Source organism: Lepus europaeus, chromosome 9 (genome assembly GCF_033115175.1).
Source record: "Lepus europaeus isolate LE1 chromosome 9, mLepTim1.pri, whole genome shotgun sequence".
Taxonomy (NCBI): domain Eukaryota; kingdom Metazoa; phylum Chordata; class Mammalia; order Lagomorpha; family Leporidae; genus Lepus; species Lepus europaeus.
Window position 1 is genome coordinate 110,431,650 of NC_084835.1, and position 21,210 is coordinate 110,452,859.

At 49.2% G+C, this 21,210-nt stretch overlaps 1 protein-coding gene across 1 annotated transcript in view; it reads right to left on the reverse strand.

Annotated features, from left to right (window-relative positions):
- Positions 1–475: 475 nt before the first annotated feature.
- Positions 476–21,210, reverse strand: part of BCL2 (BCL2 apoptosis regulator) — a 170,533-nt gene continuing 149,798 nt past the window's right edge. The window contains exon 3 of the mRNA XM_062201774.1: positions 476–5,731. Coding sequence (XP_062057758.1) covers positions 5,597–5,731 — 135 coding nt within the window. The 3' untranslated portion in view covers positions 476–5,596. The remainder of the gene's footprint in view (positions 5,732–21,210) is intronic.

Consider the following 21,210-nt stretch of genomic DNA (forward strand, 5'->3'; position numbering starts at 1 on the left):
TGTATCAGGATCCAAACATAAAAGGGAAACTTGCATCCCTTTTAACTTAGGCTTCGCATGATCCAAAGCAAGTGACTGCTTTGGTTTTCTTAAGATGTTAATTTCAAAACATAAATTTCAGCTGCTTCCTTCATTTTGCAACAAGCTTTCATCTCTAGGATTGCAGAAGCTGGGATCTGCAGTCCCAATGGAAGAACACACCCAACAGCTACAGCCACCCTGTCATGGAGAGCTCAGCATTGGTCCATCTTGGACCTACCCCCGAGGGCTGGGGAACAAAAGGGCCTCCCTCAAAGGTGGTTTCACCTGTAAGGTAACCCTTATTCTAGTCCCTGAGGGCTTCATTAGAGTGGGGTTCACGATGGTTCTAGTGGCTTGTTAGGGAGACTTTCCAAGGTCCTGTTTAATGACGACGACGAATGGCAGGGTAAAATCATGTTAACACATTATAAACAACTCCAGGGCACAACCAATATCTCACACTGTACTTTATTTTTCTTCACAAAATTAACTGGACAGACAAGGAAAGGTTAATTGCAATGTGACTTTTCCCAACAACACAAAGTGCCATTATATTTAATGGTGGCCAACTGGAGACTTACTTTACCTTAACTATGTAAAGTATGCTTACCATACATTTTTGGTGTATACAGTATTTCAGGCTATCAGCCACTGCCAAGAATTATCAATCTTAGAAACAGCCATGGAAGGTAAAAGTATGAAAATCTTGACAACAAAAGCTTTCAGTACAAAAATACATATTGTACAGTTACTTTATTTAAAATGAAAATAACCCCAGTAACTCAAAAACAAAAGCAAAAATTGGTTTAAAAATAACATAACACACACAACCACCAGAAGGAAGCTTCCCCAAAGGAAATTTGATCAGCCATCACTCCTTCAAATGCTACCTTGGAGGGCAAAACTTAATGAAACGAGCTAGCTGGAGGCCCCAGAGCAGATTTTCCAAGATGTTTAGGTGCATGGCATTATGGGGTGTCAACACTACGGTTGTATTTATTAACATTCCATCTTCCGTGAGTGTTTAACAGAGGGTTCTGAGCTTGGTGCATAGAGAAAAGTTGTTAACAACAGGAATTTGGTTTTAAGTTATTTTCCTGGGATCGTCTTGATGCAACTGCTGCAGTACCATTCATATTCCATCTGGTTTTCTTTGTGCCCAATTTCACGGTTGTCCCAGGTCATGGTTGTCCAAAGGCACAGAACAGAATGAGTCGTTGGGTAAGGCTAAGGGACCCAATTTAGCTTTCCATTGTTTTATTCAACTTCATTTTATTTAAATGTTTTCTGTATCGTGCATAACAAATATTTAAAAACAGATGTTCCTACCAACAGAAAGTTGTCATTGTCATTAAATATCCTGTTAGTTCCAACTGCAAACTTCGTGCTAACATTCCCATTACACACATCCAGCTTTAAACTTCATACCACTGCACAGCCACACTGAGACGGCCTCTGAGCTGTGCCAGTATCTCCAAATCTGAAAGCACCACAGGACTTAAAAAAATGTTTCTCACCTGTTGCATAAGGGCCTTTATGGAGGAATTACACGGACCCTTCTAAAGATCCCTCACACCCCATACATCTGGCTACTCTGAAAACCTCCATTCCTTGATCCAATCTTGGGAATATTTTACTCATTTAAAAATTCTTCTCCCCTCCCACCCCACAACAAATGTCCTTTGTCCTGTAGAAATTAAAAAGCAAAATCCCTGAAAGATCCAAATTGAGTAACAATAAAGATCTGATTGGAACCTTCATAAGCCTGACAATGTAGAATTGTATTTCTTAAAAAGTGTGTAACCACATTTGTCTGGGCTGCAAAGGACACCACGGAGGAAGATCAGAATAGGATTTCAACTGAAGCCCTGATTTCCTTAGAACAGCTTATGTTTCAAGTCTTTCCTGTTTTTTTTTCTGATAGAGGAGGTGTAGGTTACTAACTATAAGTGATAAGAAAGTATAAAAACAGCCATTGCCTTCAAAGGACAATTGGAATTAGTTTAAGTTCACATTTATAAATTATTTGTTTTACTATAACTTTACAAATATAGACTACTGCAATTCTGTTCATTCCCTAGATCCTGGATGTGAAAACTACACATTTGTTGGGATTGCCCTAATGATTTACATTTAGTCCTGATTATTACAACTTACCCTTCTGATATATCATCCCTTCCTGCTTTCCCCTCTACTGGGCCTGGGCTAGGTCTCCAGGTGATAGGTAACAAGCATTTCTTAATGAAATAAAAGTCACATGTAAATGGCAGGCCACACATGAATGCGCAGACACAGTGAGCTGGGGCAGAGATGGTGGGGTTTCGTTTGAACTACAGAAAAGTGCTTCCTTAATTCTAAGTGGGACTTTAATCCAAATCTTAACTCTGCAAAAACTGGGATGAACTCTTTTCTACGGGTCTTTCTTTGAGTGCTGGGATGATGAGGCTTGGGGAGGAACAGGGAGGTTCTTGGATGCTCTTTGCCTCCTGGTTTCTTTTTTAAAGCCCTTGACCACAATTTGCAAAGTGCAGGTGTCCTCTTTAACTGGGACCCGGGCCAACAGAAGGAGGACTCCTCTCTGTGTGTTAAGATTTGGGTATGAATCCCTTCTCAACACGAAACACTTCAGGATGGTTCTCTGTTGCCCAGTTGCCAACTAACTGAGCCAATGAAGAAAGGAAAGAGAAAAAAAAAAATGACTAGTTGAGGCTTTTATACACATTCATTGCTTCTAGTATGTTTTTAACAACAAGGAAAACTGCAACATCGACTCCCCGTGGAGTGGGCACAGCCACGGGACTGTACACGCCAGGTGGCCGGGTGTATTGAGGACAAACCAGCCTGGAGGGTAGCCCCCTGGACCATTCTGTTTATATGTACATTTTTTTTTCAGATACTCTGCAAATCCCAATTTGAACAACAATAACAAAAACAACAAAAGATGAGAGCAGGCTGTCTGTTATGAAAACTGTCCATGTTCTTCATGGCGACTTCTGAAGCAGCTTGGAGGGTCTCGCGCCTCGGCGTGTCCGGCACACTGACTCCATGAACGTGATCTTGGCAGGATAGCAGCACAGGACTTGATATTCCATATTCATCACTTTGACAATGTAAACCTTTCATAACATAATATTTTGCTTAAAAATTAGAATCATTCAAAGGTCTGATCGTCCCATTCCCTGAGGCCCGCCAGGGAGGTCTGGCTCCAAACCGCAGGTTTCCTGCTCTCCCTGTGAAATGGCAGCCCCACGGCACTCAGGAGGCCCCGAAGGGCAGCGGCAGAAAAACCTCCTGGGGGGGAGGGCCTGGGGGGGTCTGCGTCAAAACAGGTCGCCTAAAGCAACTCTCTAGGGGGCAGCCGTCAGAGCCAGATGTCCATCCTTGGGTCATTTCCCCACTGGGTTTGCAACCAAATGAATCTCCTGGGTTTAACCACACTTGCATGGAATCTTAAATTATGTGAGCAAAATGGTGACTTGCCCAGGGCCAAGGAACCCTGCAAGGCATGAGGGCAAAGGGACCAGGGGGTGCATCCACAGCCCGCAGCAGTTCTGTGTCCTGGAGCTGCACGCAATCCCAGAGGCCAGCAAAACCCAGGCTTTCTCAGGCAGCCGAGACTCAGGGCTTACCCCATCGTTTCAGAAATGCTTCTGAAGGAACAAGAGACAGGAATCTCCAAAGGAAAAATGATTGTTTTTGCTAACAAATAGTGTGCAGGCCATAACTAAATACAATTATTTCAGAAAATGCTGAGATGTATGTATTTTTTCAAAAAGCAGCTTTCGAAATATCAACCACAGCATCAAACATTGAACATAGTACATTCCAAAGTTAATACAGATAAATGGTATATAATGCAATAATGCCACAAAGTTATTCCATGAATGCCTCAAGGCTGATTCTAAACTTGCGAAAGTATTTGCTAGTTTATTAGCCAGAGACCTCACTTTTTCCGTTACTTCTCCACAGTTTTCCACCACTGGTTTTTTTCTTCCTTTTTAATGTCCCAGGATGTACAGATAATCCGCACATTCCACACCTGGAACTATTTTTTTTCTTCTATCAGGTTTTCAAATAAAAACAACCTCCAATGACAAGATAATGTTTTACATGTTAATTCCACAGACACAGGTCAATTAATCCATGACACCTCATTTCAACACTTCCTTTAGGGCTCGTGACCCTACTCAAAGTCATTGAAAACCTTGCTTTAAACTGCACAGACAGGCCCAAGGCCGAGCAGCCAATGCACCTGTGCCTCAGCCACCACGGCCGCCACCTTCTCCCCTCGCACCCCGTTTCGGTGGCGGCTTCTCCGTCTCCATCATGTCCCTCTGCCAGGAGACACGTGCGGCCTCTTTCCTTCCCTCCACGGTGACAAAGTCTTTAGGGGAGCTGTGGCCCCCAGGTTCCACGCTCTACCAGAGAACAGGCCTGCCTGCTGGGCCCGAGAACATCAGGCCTAGGGCCAAGTCCCACTATTGCTCGTTCTTGACCGTGGAATTCTGAGCTGTGTCAGCTTCCGAACACTCGAGGACCGCACCGCTCTGTTGAAAATCCCCACCAGGAGCCTGCAGGTGCCCAGGCTCCGTTCCAGGGCCAGGCCCCAGAGCTGGACACAAGGCAGGTTCTACAGATGCCGTCTCCTGAATGCAGGCACTTGTGGCAGCCTGACGCTCTGGGCCAGCCTTCCTGTGTTGAAGAAGTCACCGAAACGTCCCCTGCCTTGAACTCCAGAGGATTCTGTCTCCTACTGAGACACAGCCAGTACTGGGCGGAGGGCACTGCGTATCTAAAATATACGATATACACAATCCGGGCTTAAGGTACTGGATGATATGGTATACATTGCTGAAATGCTTCTCGGCACAATCGGTAGCTTAAAAAAATACTTTCCTATGGTTTAAGGGCATTTTGTTCCCGCAGCCGTCCTTGGGCGTGGGAAGGGCAGCGGGGGCCACGTCCATCTGAAGTTCCCAGGTATTTTTTTGTTCTTGTTTTCCTTTCCTGCAACTGGGTCTGGACCATGTGGGTCACAGGCCAAGTGTGTGTTCTTGAGGCCAAGGAAATGAGGACTTCCCAGTTGACGTCCCAGGCCCCAGGGCAGGTAAATGCAGGTTGGAAAAACACCTTCCTCCCAGCCTAGACAGGTCCGAGAGCTGGCTTGCCGGGGTCAAGCCCTGGGTCCATTTTCTTGCTCTTCAGATGGTCGCTCAGTGCGGCCAAGGACACGGCCAGCAAATCTACGCCCACGGGTGTGGGGCACCGGGGACAGCTGCACAAGGAGTGCTCGGGCCACTCGTGGGAGGGTTTCCAAAGACAGGAGTTTGGATGGGACTGTCTTAAATAAATAAATCTTTCTTTCTTCAAAGTGTAAAAAATAAATGGTATTTCCCTTTGGCAGTAAATAGCTGATTCGACATTTTGCCTGAAAGCTGTTTTGTGTACGCGTGGGGCTTGCTCGCTCTCGCTTCACAGAGCCAGCTGCGTTGCACGGTGCGGCACTGACGATGCACATTACGTCTACTGCTTTCGTGAACCTTTTGCATATCTGTGGGGGGCAGGCCTGGTGTCTTCACTTGTGGCCCAGGTAGGCACCCAGGGTGATGCAAGCTCCTACCAGGGCCAGGCTGAGCAAAGTCTTCAGAGACACCCAGGAGAAGTCCGACAGGGGCCGCACGCTGGGGCCGTACAGTTCCACGAAGGCATCCTGCAGGGGGCGGGGGTGAGGAGACAAAGAATGGGTATTAGAGAGAGGGGGGGGGAGAGAGAGCACAGAACCCGACCCACAGAGAGAGGCACTGTGCCTGGGCACCCTTGGGAGCCTGGCAGGGAAAGGGAAAACGCTCTTTGGAGGCAGTTATTGAGGGACCACTTTCTTTCATTCCCTCAAGAAACAGCAATTGCAAACACATCCACCTGCTAGCGCCTCCGAGAAACAGCAGGGCATGAGACGGAAGAAAGGTTCCCATCTTGCGAAGCTCTTGTCTAACGGAGCAGGCTAGACGGTACACACACTAAACACAGATGCACGAGACCCGGAGTGCTGAGGAGAAACAAGAAGACAGCAGAGCAGCTGGAGAACACTGGCCGCCCTGCAGTGTTCACTCCCACGGCCACTCATAAGACAATAAAACAGCAGTGAGGACAATGGCTTCCACATTCCCTCGCTGACGGCCTGTGGCATGCCAGGCACTGGAGAGGATGCTCGTTTACATTGCTTCTTCGCAACAATCTTGTAAAAAATATTCACTTATTTGAAATATTGAAATATTCACTTATTAAAATATTTTAAAATATTCACAGGTTAAACCGCCCCTTTGGTGCCAACAATGCATGTCAGAGTGCTGCTTTGAGTCCCTGCTGCTCCACTTCTGATCCAGCTCCCTGCTAATGCATTTGAGGAGAGCAGCAGAAGACAGCCCAAGCACTTGAGAGGCGCAGATGGAATTCCTGGCTCTTGGCTTTGGTCTGATCCAGACCTGGCTGTGAAAGTCATTTGGTGAGTGAGCCAGTGAATGGAAGATCTCTCTCTCTCTGTCTCCTTCTCACCCTCTCTCTTTGCCTTTCACATAAATAAATCTTGTTTTGCACCAAAATAAGCTTATATGCTAATTCCATATTCTGTGAACTTTTTGAAGTACCCTTGTATATGCCATACTTTATTTGACCAGTTCCTCATTTAGATACTTTAATTTTGCAGTTATAACAATATTACAATATATCCATGTACATAAATTCTTGTCTGCTTGCTCAGTTGTGTTTCAAATAAATTCCTAGAAGGGATAGTCACTGCAGTTGCTTCCTGCAACCACAAGGGGCTGTACTGAGCTAGCTTCATTCTCAGGGTTGCCCTGCTCCCAATGGCACCTGTTAAAAAAGGCAACAAGGGTTTCAGGCAGTGGATCACTCTGAGGGTGGTCTTGTTCCTCCCCCTCCCCCAGGCAACATCGGACAATGTCTAGAAACAATTTTGGTCTTAACGATTTGGAGTGGGGCTGCTACTAGCATCAAGTGGGTTGAGGACAGAGCTGCTGCTCAACACAGGGCATACTCCAACAGCAAGCGTCTGGCCCCAACGCCAGTCGGGCTGGTGCAGAGACCACTGACAGCAGGACAAAGGGCCCACCCAGCATCCCTGCAAAGCAGGTCAAATCAGTCACCCAAGAAGTAACTGCTCTGAGTCTTCAGACACCAGCTTCACTTTGCCCAGGAGAGGGTACAGGGATTTTCTTCTTTTTTACAAAAAAGAAAAAAAAATCTATTAAAATGTAGCTAAATTTGAGTCTTAGTTAACGCAGTGGACATACATGAAGTATGTTTAGTGTTCCTAGTGCAAAACTGAGGCACAAACATGACTGCCAAGAAACACACCTTGTCTGTACATCATTGGGGACACACATGGCAGGAAGGAGTCAGAAGCAGGGGCACTTGTGTCTCTTCAGACAGCACCCCAGGCTTCCACAGACCCAGCTGCCAACATCTTACAGTCCCTCCTCCATGCTTCTCTCTGAGGACAGGCAAAGGATGTCCCCATTTTTCCTGGCCACTGACCCTGGGCTGTTTGCATTGTGGCTTGACCTTCAAAAGATCAAGGTTGGGCCCTGAATCCCTTTAGTCACTGACTGAATGGCAAAATCTGAAATGGTCCCTGATCCTCTGACCTTTCTGGACATGGAGCCATCCTGGGAGAGTAGAGGAAGCAGGGACACAGTTTTGACTGGGACCTTCTCCCAGTCTGCCTGGTTCACAGCACCAGGTGCAAAAGAAATGCCTTCCTCAATACCCCTCCCAGTAATGCCCCAGCACGCCCCTCACAGAGACAGCAGCGCCTAGAAGGGATCCGACAGGCATTTTTGATGTCTATTATAAATAAAAAGTCATCTGCAAGTGAAATGAGCTACAGAGACACCCCTTGACTCTTGGGCAAGGGATTGCACTTGGAGGCGAGTCTGGGGTGAAATCCCAGCTCCTTGAGCAACCCCGGGCCTCGTTTACTTCAAATTGGCTGATGTGAAGATTACCAGAGGTCACTGAAAGCCATTATAGATGTGGCACTGAACATGAAGCACCCCCCGTGCCTGCCTTTCCCTGTGGAGGGTCAGCCAGCTTGGCATCTCACAAGCCCATTAAGGAGACGGTTTCTAGTGTTGAAGGTGCTTGGTGATTTCTATAGGAATCATGTGCTGAAATGCACCTGCTCTGTGTGCTAGGTGGAGATGGGAAGTGACAACATAATGTTTCTCCCAGTTTTTTCGTGAATTACTGATCAGATTGCAGGACTAGGGAGCGACTCACTTCACCCCCTGAGGTTGAACCTACTTTCATGGAGTCTTCTTGCTTCTCAAACATCCTGATTAGGGCGATTTCCGAAGTCTGTTTGAACAGTCTGTCATTATTTGTTTAAGTTTAAAAGCCGTTTGAAAATAAACACACGCTCATTTCATGTATTAAAAGAAACCCTGGGTCTTCATCACGTGACTCGGCCAACCTCCCAGCCTGCACCTTCATGAGGGCGTGTGTCCCTTGCTCAAGTTGGGGCTGGCAAAGGTTCAGGCGAGACATGCAGAGGCTCGGACACGACAAATCTCCCATCAGAGAGGAGGCAGGCGGGGTTGGCTCTGCTCTTCCCATAGCAGCTCCTCCACGCACTTCCACTTCTGAGGTCACAGGCTATCTGAGAATGAGTTCCACTGAAGGGGCAGTACGGCCACACACCGGAACCCCAAACCCTTGCCGCAGGGTGGGAGGCGAGCCAAGAAAGCATGCATGGAAACAAACCGCAATCAGGATGCCTCAACTCAGAAGTGCCCTTGTTCCTCCTGTATTATGACCCAGGTGGGACCACTGTCTGCTCCCCATGTCTGTCTGAAACGCACAAATACACACACATTCCTGGATGCAGCCTGCTCGCCACAAGTTTCCTTTCCATTTAAACTTCAAATAAGATTAAACAACAAACTGATCAGATTGCCAAAAATGGAAAAGATGTACATTGAGAGCTCCGATAACTGCCCGAGTCTTATTTCAATGCTTTCGAAAAGGTCCCCTGGGGAGTTGCCACCAACCTCCCTCAACCCCGAGATCATGGCTCCCTCCACCAAGTCTGCCTCTCTTCCTGGCTTCCCTTGTCCATGCTGCCAAGGAAACCACACCCACAGCATCTCCTGCATGTCTTCCTCTTCCTCACTCCCACATCCCTTCAGCAGCAAATCCCATCTGGGATTGGGTTCCTCCAGAAGCAGACTCGAAGACAAAGATTTGAGTGTAAGCAGTTTATCGGGGAGATGATGCCAGGAAACTAGCAGGGAGTGGGGAAGTGGAGGGAAAAGGGCGATCAGCAGGCGTGAATTCTTCTATTGATGAAGTTACTATTGCTGGCAACTGCAGCTTAACCCTGCGGGGGAAACCTGGAGGCTGGTGTACAGCGTGAATCTCGTTGTCCCACTGAGGGACTTGGGAGCTGGGGTGTTTGGACATGTGTTCCTGGCACTCACTGGTTAAAGGCTGCTCCTTGGCAGGTGTCAATTCCCCAGCATTTCCAGCTTGGAGACCTGTGGAAGCCCCCAAGGAAAGAGATGCAGACTCTGTTGTGTAGCTGGAAGTTAAGGAAGCGAGCTGGGGACAGGATCTGATCTCTCTACCTGCAGTCTTGTGCCTTCTCTATATCTCCTCTTCCTACTACAGCCACTGTGATCCAGTCAGAATAGATCTGTCACTCATGCAGACATCCAAATTCTCTTTGTCCAGGCTCCTGATCTCTGGCCCCAACCTCATTCCACTTCCCAGCGTGTGTCGCTTTAAGTTAACTCTGCTTCTCATAAATTCAATGCAATCATTTTCTGCAGGCAACTTTCCCCCAAGCCCCCAGGTTGAGCTAAATAATCCTCGGCCGTTCCCTGGGCATGGTATTATATGAACATCATCTGTTTACGTGTCTGTCTTTCCCATTCAACTATTAGCACCTGGAGTTGCCGGGCCACGTTTTATTTATCTTCAGATCCCTGGAGCATGTATCTGTCACATATTAGGCACTCAGCAAATGTTTGTGGAATTGAAATAAGCAGATTTCTTTTACCACCCAGCAGGTTTTCTAAACATATCCTAACAGATGATTTTTTTTTTAAAGGGAAGCATTCAAAGGCCAAATACACAGCCAGTTTAAACAAGACTCGGGGCTCTTTTCTTTTGAAGCAACCTGTGCTGTCTTCCTGCCAGGGTCTGGTGTGCAGCCCATTCATAAGGGCAGCGCTCTCAGCAGCACTGGTTCTCCATGGCTGGCAGCTGGACCCTGCTGGGGGTCAAGTATTTTATGTGTCCATGGCACCCCAACCCCCAGTGCATTGTGGATCTCCAAGGCAGGAAGAAGCCGGGCAGCAGGTTGCAAACTCACTCACTCACTCACTCCTCTGGCAGGGAGATGCCTGCTGTGCCACGCTGGTTAGGAAGACACACAGTGACAGATGCCACCCAGGGCATTGAGGTCTACTGCGCAGGACAGAGGAGGTGACCCAAGGTCAAGCGCGCTTTCTGGACACCCACGCAAACTCAATGACCATCCAAGGCTCCTCACCCTGGACTCCACTAGGGGATGACAGACTCGTCATCCCCATGCCATCGTCGACTGCTGACTGTCACAGGAGAGCAACCACGGGGAGAAGGAGGAGGAAGGGCGGCACACGCGTGGCGCAGGCGTGCCCTCTCCACAAAGCCAAGGAAGCCGTGAGTCTCCTGACGCCAGCCTTGGCTCAGAGCAAAAGGGGAAGTGGGCAGCTCTGGGCTGCTCTGAGTGGCGGCCAGCAGAGCACACGCGAGGAAGTGAGGACTTTTTTCTACCTGCAGCTAGCAGCTGGTGAGGAAGTGACTCCATTTCCCGCCTTATCATTGGCCGGGCAGGATTTCCTCCACAGCCACATTGTGCTGAATGAGCCGGCGGGGCACCGTCTGCGGAACGCGGCGGCTTCGGCAGTTGCACGCTCGCCTCTGTCCTCTGCGACTCTTCCTCCCTCACCCTCCCTTTACTCCCGAAAATACTGATTCCGGGTGTGAGGGAAGAGGAAAGGGAAAAAACAACCCTGGAGCGTCTAACCGAAGGACGCACAGCTGCCCCGCTGGGGTCTGCAGAGAGAAGTGAGGGCGCCAGCCGGAGGGCCCTCCTCCAGGGCGGGCAAGGGCTGCCCAGCGAAGCCACCTCAGCAAACCGGAGAGGACCAGGGAGCAACTCTGGGCCAGGAAGGCAGGGTTAACTGAATCACAGGTCTCAGACAAGGAAACCTAATCTAAGGGCCACTTGTATGTAACCAGAAACCTGTCAGAGAAATGGCAGGAGATGAAAAACCCAAACAAAACACAAACAGACCTTGCCCGCCTACCAGAGCTGGACCAGGGAAGTTTTGGTGTATTTGGCTATGTAAATTTGACTGAGGATGCAAATAAGGCAGGGCCCCCAAGAGGTGGGGAGGCTGAGAAATGAGAAGCCCAAATGGCTGTTTCCGTTCTTGAGTGGGGTACAGTGAGGTTGCTTTGCTCCGGGGAACCTGCAGCCACTGGACAAGGTCAGAGGATGCCTGGCCATGTCCACCTGCTGGCCCAGAGCTCAGCCCCGAGCAAGCCATTCCCTGGGCAGGACCTCGGAGAATTCCTCACTCCACACGACTGTTTGGACTGGGTAGGAGGTGGAGCACAGAGATAAATTCCCCTACTGTACCAGCTATGCAAATAGCACTGGGAGAGGCCGCCCGGCCACCTGTGCACGCCGTTCCTTCCCGCAAAGAGGTGTGATCAGTCCAGTACTTCAAAAGACTTAGGTGGAAATGGGCAAGGAAATGCATTTACAGCAAAATGAGCTGCAAATATGTTAGCGCTTGTGCTATTTGATGCATCAGGTTTGTGCCATACACCGTAACAAGGCCATGTCCATGCTAGACGTGGAACTTTCATCTGCAGCTGGCTTCTTCATTCAGTCCCAAGCACAGCCTTGCAAGGTGCCGAGGCATCTTAGAGCTAAATAGGACACAGGCCTTGCCCTTTACTAATTGCTGGGTAATTCCCCAATAATTCACAGCAGCTTTTGTGGGCATGAGAGCATTCCCCGACGTGTGCATGGGCACTTTTATCCCTGGCCAGGAGAGAAGGGACTGAGCTGTTGCCTACGTTTTTCAGCACCCTTCAGGGATCCTGCAGAAGGTACTTCTCTCAGATCTCACCCCCACAGCGGCCCCAGCCTCCTGCCTTCCAGTGTTTTGGCTTTAGAACAAAGTTTCCTCATTTCTTTCTTACCTTCCTCATTCCTTTACTGTCTTCCGGCTTGGCCTCTGGGGATCCTGTGCTCAGTCTTTTCTTGTTTGGGGCTTAGGTTGTTTCACTGTTTGGTGGGGACCATCGCTTTATGATGTTGTGTTGAGTATGGAAATAGGTGTAGCAAAAATAATCAATGATAAATCAACAAAAAGATAACTAGTCCAATCTAAAAATGGGCAAAGAACTTGCACTTCACCAAAGATATGCAGACAGCTGATGAGTACATGAAAAGATGCTTGATGGCGTTAGGGAAATGCAAATTGAAACCCTAATGAGATAATCACTTCACACCTCCTAGGATGGCTGTAATTTAAAAGAATGGACACATTAGGATCTCACATATTGGTGGTAGGGATGTAAAATGGTGGAGCCATTGTGGAAAGCAGTTCAGTGGTCCCTCATAAAGTTGAACAGAGTTGCCACATGACCCAACAATCCAACACCTAAATATATACCCAAAGCAACTACAAAATTTGTTCACACAAAAACTTGTATAAGAATATTCACATCAACATGATTCATGATAACCAAAAAGTGGAACAAACCCAAATTCTGTTAACTGATGGGTAAGGTGTAATATATTCATATAATGGAATGTTATGCACCCATAACAAGGAATGAACACTGAAAAGGAATGAACACTAACACACACTCCAGCAGATGAACTCTTAAAACTCACTGAGAGAAGACTGATACAAGACCTCAGATACTATCTGATTCCACTGATATGAAATGTCCCAAACAGGCAATTCTATAGAGATAGGAACTAGGCTAGTGGTTGCCAAGGCCTGGGGAGAGGGAGGAAAAGGGAGTGACTGCTGGGCACTTCTTCTTCTTCTTTTTTTTTTTTTTTTTTTTTTTTTTTGACAGGCAGAGTGGATAGTGAGAGAGAGACACAGAGAGAAAGGTCTTCCTTTTTGCCGTTGGTTCACCCTCCAATGGCCACTGCGGCCGGCGCATCGCGCTGATCTGAAGCCAGGAGCCAGGTGCTTCTCCTGGTCTCCCATGCGGGTGTAGGGCCCAAGGACCTGGGCCATCCTCCACTGCCTTCCTGGGCCATAGCAGAGAGCTGGACTGGAAGAGGAGCAACCGGAATAGAATCCAGCGCCCCAACCGGGACTAGAACCCAGTGTGCCGGCGCCGCAAGGCGGAGGATTAGCCTGTTAAGCCACGGCGCCGGCTATGTGGGCACTTCTTTTTGGAGTGATGGGAGGTTCTGGAACTAGATAATGGTGATGGTTACATAACCTTGTAAATACGCTTAGAAAATCCATGAATTAATTGCTTTAAATGGAATTTAAACTCTATTCTTTAAACTGCATGAACAGAGGGACTGAACTATTTTTAGACCGCATGGAATTCGATGGCAGCACTAGCTGTTCTATAACCCTTATGTATGGGGGAATAGGACTCCTTTGATTAGAACCTTTGCAACATTGTCATCCTCCAAAAAAAAAAAAAAAAAAAAAAAAAAGTAGGAGGTGCGTGGTTTGGTGAAGCCTGCTCTGACCGAGAAGTTAGGATGGCTGAGCACCAATGCAGGCAGGCTCATGTGTGCATCAGTCTTAGGTGGTCCTCATCTGAAAACTGCACGATTGACCTCCAGGGGCCTGGCTCTACGTCGCCACCTGGGCTCACCTGGTTGGTGATCTGATTCTCCACCCTTCCTCATGCATCCTTTAGGATGTGATCTGGGATACACTGATGCATGTCAGAAACTGTGCCATAGCAGCTCCTGCAAATACTGGGTCTCTGGGATCTGCCCAAAGGGATCTACAGCTCTCTTCTCCGCCAAATCCACACCTGACCCAGAACTTCCTGAAGTGAGGCTCATCCTCTGGGCCTTCTAGTGAGTCCCTGCTCTCCCCAGCACAGCAGCCAAGCCGTGGTGGCCACTCGTGACCCTCAGTGTTCCCACTCTCTTTGCTCTGTGAGCATGACCTAAGACGCTTATCCTCTACCGCCCGTATTTCCTCAGAGCCCTGTGCCTCTCTTGCCAATTTTAGTTAGAACTGGTGATGTGAGTATGCCTCCGAGTAGGAGTGGCTGTGAGGCTCTGCTATCCTCAGAGCAAACAGGACTCTAGGGCCCGATGTGGGCTGGGGATGCCATGGGCAGGCTGGCCCTTGGAATAGATGCACTGACTTTCTTGGGAGCTGGAGGTACAAGTGTAGGCACCCTCCCTGCTTCCTTGCCAGTGTGCACACCAGTCCAGCATATGTGAGCATCAGCATAGACACTGTGTGTTCCACAGGGCTCAGCGGCAGGTGCACATCCTCTACCTGTGTGTCTCTGTTGTGGCCAGGCATGTGGTGCCCCAGTGCTTACCCTGTGGCCTGAGACGGGATGGCCTGCCAAGGCTTCCCATCTCCATGCCTGCTGCTGCAAGAGTTAATTCATGAAACTATGCCAGAATGGGAACTGAGAGCAGAGGCTCGCTAAGCTCTGCAGCTTGGCCTGACGGCTGTCAGAACACCACTGCTGGGGGCACTGCTTAAACACGCAAGGCCAGGGATGAGGGCTGAATGTTTGATTCTCACTTGTTTAAATCAGCAAGTGTTGACTGAGGTTGGTGGTTGTGGGGAGTACAAAGAACCTGCATTTCCTAATAGGAACTTGCTGAAAGTGGCCTCGGACCTGGAGGGGGATGTGCCAGGGTAGAAAGAGTGAAGTAGAGCAAGTTGCATAGGCAGCGTCTGCAGAGCACAGGGCACCGGCGGCTTCCCGCTATCGCTTGCTTAACATGTGAAGGATCAGGCCTGGGCTTCTTTCTGGGAGCCCCTCCTGAATGGGTTCCTGGGCTCTTGCATGGGGACCTACCACAGACCCAGCTAGCATCTCTCCAGGACCAGTTTGGCACCCAATGGTGCTGGTTTTGCTGTTTCAGGTCTGGGGCAAATAAGTTACCAATTCTGCCAAAATCTCACAGTCGGCTACTATCCTATCCCAAAACACTGCAAGACAGACATCCTTACTCTATTCCTAGCTCCCTGGTTCTGCAGTCCAGTGAGTCATTCATTCTGGCCTGGTTGTGGCGACCACGAAGCCCCTCTGAGCAGCCTGCGGGAGAAGCCTCTTCTGCACCCATCAGTGAGGGAAGAACAATTACATCCTCAGTGCTCCGGAGGCAAGGGTGGCAGTGACCTCTCTGGGTGTGCTCCATGTGCGCATGCTAAGAAAAATCTGCTTTCATTTTGTAGTTTATGATTTAGTTCAGTTCACCTGGAAAGACTCAACATGAACAAAACCAGATGCATTTCAAGGCGCTCTGCCGGGCGCTCTGACAAGCTCTTCCTTCCTCATCAGACAGGCTTCCCGCGCCCGGGGAGCGCACAGACCTCTGTACTATAGGAGCATGCAAAGCCTCTGTCAGTGCAAGAGCTGTGAGTTGGGATGCATGCGAATGCTGCGTCAGGTCAGGCTGCGGCTCTGCGTGCAGACTCATTAACATGTGGACAGGATGTGCCGGCGTGGCCTCTCTGAATCAATGCTCACCGTGAAGGCTCTCAGACAGTGTGTTATGTGCTGCCTGAATGAGATGGGGCAATATATACAAACACACAGAGAAAACACACACACACACACACACAGCCAGGGCAAGAGCGAGAGAGATCCTGACAGCAATCAAGCAATCACGATGAGTTTCCAATGAGAGAAGGGGCTGAAAAAATCTTCCATCAGCACAACCTCCAGGGGGAAGGTTGACAGCTGGCTGCCCTGACACAAGGACACCTTGCAGTGAAGTGAGCCTGCTGTGGACACAAACAAGGCCAGAAAACTACATGTGCCCACCGGACAAGGCCCATCATTGCTGTCAGCAGTGGGCACTTAACAGAAACAAAGCCATGCCCCTGGCAGCTCGACTTCCAAAGCAGCCGCCACTGCCCGTCATGCACTCAGCATGGGTCGGGCGCATCTGCAGCTCGCAGTGTGCAGCCTCAGGCCGCTGTCTGCAGAAGGCACTCAAGTGGTTGCTGAATTTGACGTGAGATTTGAACCGCGCTGCTAGGCCTTCACACATGGACTACTCCTCAGACAAAAGGGCGGGGCTGGAACTTCTCGGTGGGAGTGGAAATGGCAGGTGAGGCAGTGGTCGGTGCCCACGTCTGCGGGCATGGTCTTGTAGCACGACTACTGCTGGACTCTCGAAGTGGGTCCCTTTAAGCTGAACTCAGTGAAGCTAACATTTACCGAAGCTGGGTGACCAGAGCTCTGCACAGGTGAGTTCCTCGAGGCAGGACTGATGTCATACTCAATACCAAAGTCAAGGGCTCAATAAATGCTATTCCCATGTGGCGCTCAGAGATGCACAGCCTTGAGAAGATGCTCATGTCTGGTTGGGGAAGGCTTTAGGAGGCACATTAGGTCAGGCAAAAATTATTATGGCCCACGGGAACCGCAGCCAATCTTGGATCCGTGGGCAGCATGTTTTTATTTTTCTTTCTTTCTTTCTTTTTAAAGATTTATTTAATTATTTGACAAGGCAGAGTTACATACTGAGAGAGGGAGAGACAGAGAGAAAGGTCTTCTGTCCACTGGTTCACTCCCCAGATGGCTACAATGGCTGGAGCTGAGCCAATCCAAAGCCAGGAGCCACGAGTTTCTTCTGGGTCCCCTACTCAGGTACAAGGGCCCAAAGACTTGGGCCATCTTCTACTGCTTTCCCAGGCCATAGCAGAGAGCTGGATCAGAAGTGGAGCAACCAGGACTTGAACTGGTGCCTATATGGGATGCCAACACTGCAGGCGGCGGCTTTACCTGCTACGCTACAGCGTCAGTCCCTGCAGCAGGTTTTTCATAATAGAATTGGTACAGACTTTGGATGGGTCTTCACTTACGAGGGTGGCCTGGTTCCTCTCACTTTGCTCTACCCTTTGCACATATCTAAGTCAAGCAATGCAACCACAGCCATACCACTTATCCAAGTATTTATTTAGTGTCTGTTTCTAGCCAGGCTCTAAATCTGGGATGTGGAAGAGATCTAACTGGTGTGCCAAACCCAGTAAAGCGGCTTATATAAACATGAGACAGGAGTGACACCCATCAGAGAAGTCCCGCACCTTGCCCAAAGTCACACAGCTCACAGTGGCAAAGCTGAGACTTGAACCTAGCACAGTGCAACATCTTAGGCTGGTGCTTTTCCTGTAGGAGGCAGAAAAGATATGCAAGACCCAGTCCCTGGGAAGACCAGCAAAAAGCAAGAGCGATGAGAATGTTGAGTGAACGAAGGAAACTGGGGCTGCCGTTTCAGGGTGTGGAGTTAGGGTGAGAGTCTGGAGCTGCGCCATGGCAGCTCCCACAGCCAGCTGTGTCTGCAGGCAGGGGCAGTCGGAGTGAACAGGGCTGCACTAACAGAAAGAAGACCCTGTGACCATGAGAAACCACAAGGCCCAAGGACCGCCCTCACCCCCGGCTCTCTGCAGAGCTGGCTCCCACGGGAACGTGTGCGGCACACTCTGGAATGCCCCCGTCTGCGGTTTGGCCCTGCTGGCGGCTGCTGCACGCGCCACCTCAAGAGCATTTGCAAAAGCTGTGTGATAAAGACCCGAGTCCCAAAGGAGAAGTTCCTTCCGCATAATTCAGGAAAAGCCTTCCTCGTTACAGGGCTGCTTCGCGGGGAATTCTGGAATGCGAAGGAGAGTACAATTTCCTTGAGTCACAAAAACAAATCCAACGTGAGGCCTAGTTAGAATAGTAAAATATGTGGCCCGCAGTCTCCACAGTGGCCACTGGATCCCGATCCCTTCCCAGGATCAGCTGGTGGTTCCCGTGGAGCCTGGAGCAGTTTTGTCCACAATTGAGCAGGGGCTGTGCCCACGCCACGATAGCATGCGCAAGACACACAGGGGTGATGGAGGCCTGGCTGGGCTACCCAGCCATCTGGACCTCTGCTGCGGTCCAGCCAGCAACTAGAAGGGTTTCCTCCGTGGACATCATCCACTGGTGCTCAGGTTAGCGACTGTTCTCCCTACTAACGTAACGTGGCACGTGTCTTATAGTTTAACAGAGCCAGAGACCTTCAAATGCCTAGGACCCTGCCCAGGGAGCATTTTACAAGAAGCTATCTGTGTTCACTGAGTAGTTAATCCTTTAATGTTAGGTTTCTTTCTGGAAGGCTGGAAGTTGGTGGGGCACGCTGGTGACTGTCGGACCCAGCCAGTCAAACGCCGTCTTAGAGCTGCTTGCAGCACAGCGGAGAGAGAACGCGCGCAGGGCAATCTCCCTAAGACGCCCAGTTAAAGGTGAACAAACGGAAGCAGAACTGCAGAGTCCCCTCACGCACTTCCCCGCAGACAGCAGCTGTGCACGCAGCTCCACCGTGGCACACAGGAGGCCTGGAGCCTGCCTGCTCCATGGGTTTGCTGAACGCCAAGTGTGCCACTAGCACCATTCAGGATGCCTCTCTCACACCCTCTCCTGTTTTCTCCTGGGCCTTTGTCTTCTCTTTGCTTTCCTGTTCCCCCTTTGTCTTGAATTTTAGCAGCTGAAGTTCAGTGGCAGTTCTGATTTCTCTCTCTCATCTGCACTGGCATGCCCTGTTCTAGGACAGGCCTGCTCTGAATTTTCTGGAAGACGATGCAACAGAATGAATGTTGGGTAAGTGGAGTGAGTGAGACCTCAGAAGCTTGGCTACAGCTGCATGGCACCTCCAGCCATCCTGCTGGTGAAAGGACCCTGGCCCTGGGCACTGATGGAGAAAGTGGGCTGTGCCAGAGCCCCCAGGAAGTGTGAGAGGTGACACAGGGCATTGATGTCACCATCAGTGGAGCTCAGCTTTGATCCTGGCTGCAGCCAGCCACAGGCTCCTCCTGCAAACCTGCTTTAACCCTTGCAAGCTGGGCTCCGGCACTGCAGTTTGGGGATAAGTGGAGAGGGATCTGTGAAGGAGGAAGGAGCATAACAAAACGTCTCAGTTTCACGTTCTCTTGGTGTGTTTTCACTTCTGCCAAATTCCTGGAATTCCAAAGTCTAACCATTTTATGTGCTTTTCATTTCCGTTTGAGCCCAAAACATCATTTAAATGTCTTCTGAGGTAATCTCGACCTACTGAGACACCCAGAAAAACTGTGAAAAAATATTAGGGTTATTCTACACACACACCTGGAAGGTTTTAGGCGGTATTTCACCTCTGGGTTTAAGTTCATGGCTGATGGATTACAGATTCCAATAGAGATTTTACTAACAGTATATATTACTTGGAAAAGGTACTTTTATTAAGGGTAATTGTCAAAGTTAAAAAAATTATAATTTCACCATCGTGATGTCCATAGTACCTTTTGGTGAGAATGCAAGGATTGCAAGGTGTCAGTGTTGGGCCAGTGCAAGGCAGGCACTGGCGCAAAGCCGCACGCCTGGTTCAGCCCCTCACTGGGAAGTCCCAGATCCTCAGCCTTCAATGACTTTCTGTCCTGATGGCCCCCGTGATGCTGCCGTCCCCACAATGGCAAGCTGTGCAGGATGACCATCTGCGACTCCTTTCCAGGTCCCCTGCCTGCTGTCCGGGAATTCATCTCATGGGCCTCCCTGTCCCAGGAAGGGAACACCCCAAGGCCCCGTAAAGGCCGTGGGCAGTTCGTAGGTGATGGAAACTCCAGGTCGGGGAACTGTGTTCTGCGTGTGTGCGTCCGGAGCAGGGAGGGGAAGAAAGGTTAAGTAGCTGCAGGCTGCAAGAAACAGGCCCTGCAGCTGAATGTGAGAGTCGCCATCACACTGGTGCAAACAGGGGCCTGAACCCCAGGGGTGGTTCTACTGGGGCAAACGGCCTGCCCTGCTAGAGGTACCAGGAATGTGCCTGATAGTTGAGACATCAAAAGAAACACATGGCAAAACCGCCAGGCACCGGCAGCCGGAATCCAGGCAGGGCTTCGAAGTCCCAACTACTTCTGCTGATGATTCTGCGCATCGCCATTCAGGACCCCAGTTCACATGGAATGAAGGCTGTGTCTCAGTAACTCTCTTTCAGTTTATGAAAAACTGAGGGCTGCCTTCTCTCTCTGCATCCTACTTATCAGCCATAAATTATACCCATGCGTGGTCACATCTGGTGATGTTAATGCATCAACCCAGACTGCCACGGTCTTCTTCCCCATGTCTTAGCCACAGGCCCACATGTCACTCAGGATGACTGAGCTATTCCCCTTTGACCTCTCCAGGAGATACTTCTTCATTGCCCCAGAGCACCCCCTTGAGATGAAACTGCATCTTTAAGTCTTTTCTCGAAATGTCTACTTCCTTGTGCCTGTCCCTGCCTCGACATAGCAGAGGAGATCCATCAGTCATTTCTGGGATATCCAGACTGTGGAAAATTTGCTTTTAAAGCTTCAGAATTGCTTTTTTTTTCCTGGATAACTCAAAACTGGTTTGGATCTACATTAGCCTTGGCTTGAAGGAAGAACCAGGGAGGACAACTTCGCCTTGTTTGGAACCAAATGAGAGGACCATCCACTTTCTCTCTCACCCTCTTTTTCCATTTTTATGAAAACAGTATTTTTCCCTTTTAGCTGGATAATGTACACTTTTAACATTCCAGGAAAAAAGTGTCAGTGATACACAAGTCATAATAACAGAAAATCACAAGGAATGCACAAGGCACAGGGAACACTGTCTCTTTAGCAGGAAAGGCCCAAGGGAAAAATCTAATTTTAGAAATTGCCAGTGCCATGTAAATGGAAAGAGAATATAAGAAAACATTTGTGATTTTAAAAATTAGCTTAATTCTTAGTCTTCCTGGCTCACGGACTCTTGTCCTTATTTTTAAAGACAGAAAGACCCTTTGGTGCTAGGGAAGGATAAGCCTCACAATGCTACAACACAACATTACAGGGCGGCAACAGATCTTCTGGCCTCTGGCCTGCTGCCTGGAAATAAGAGGATGAATAACTGGTTAAA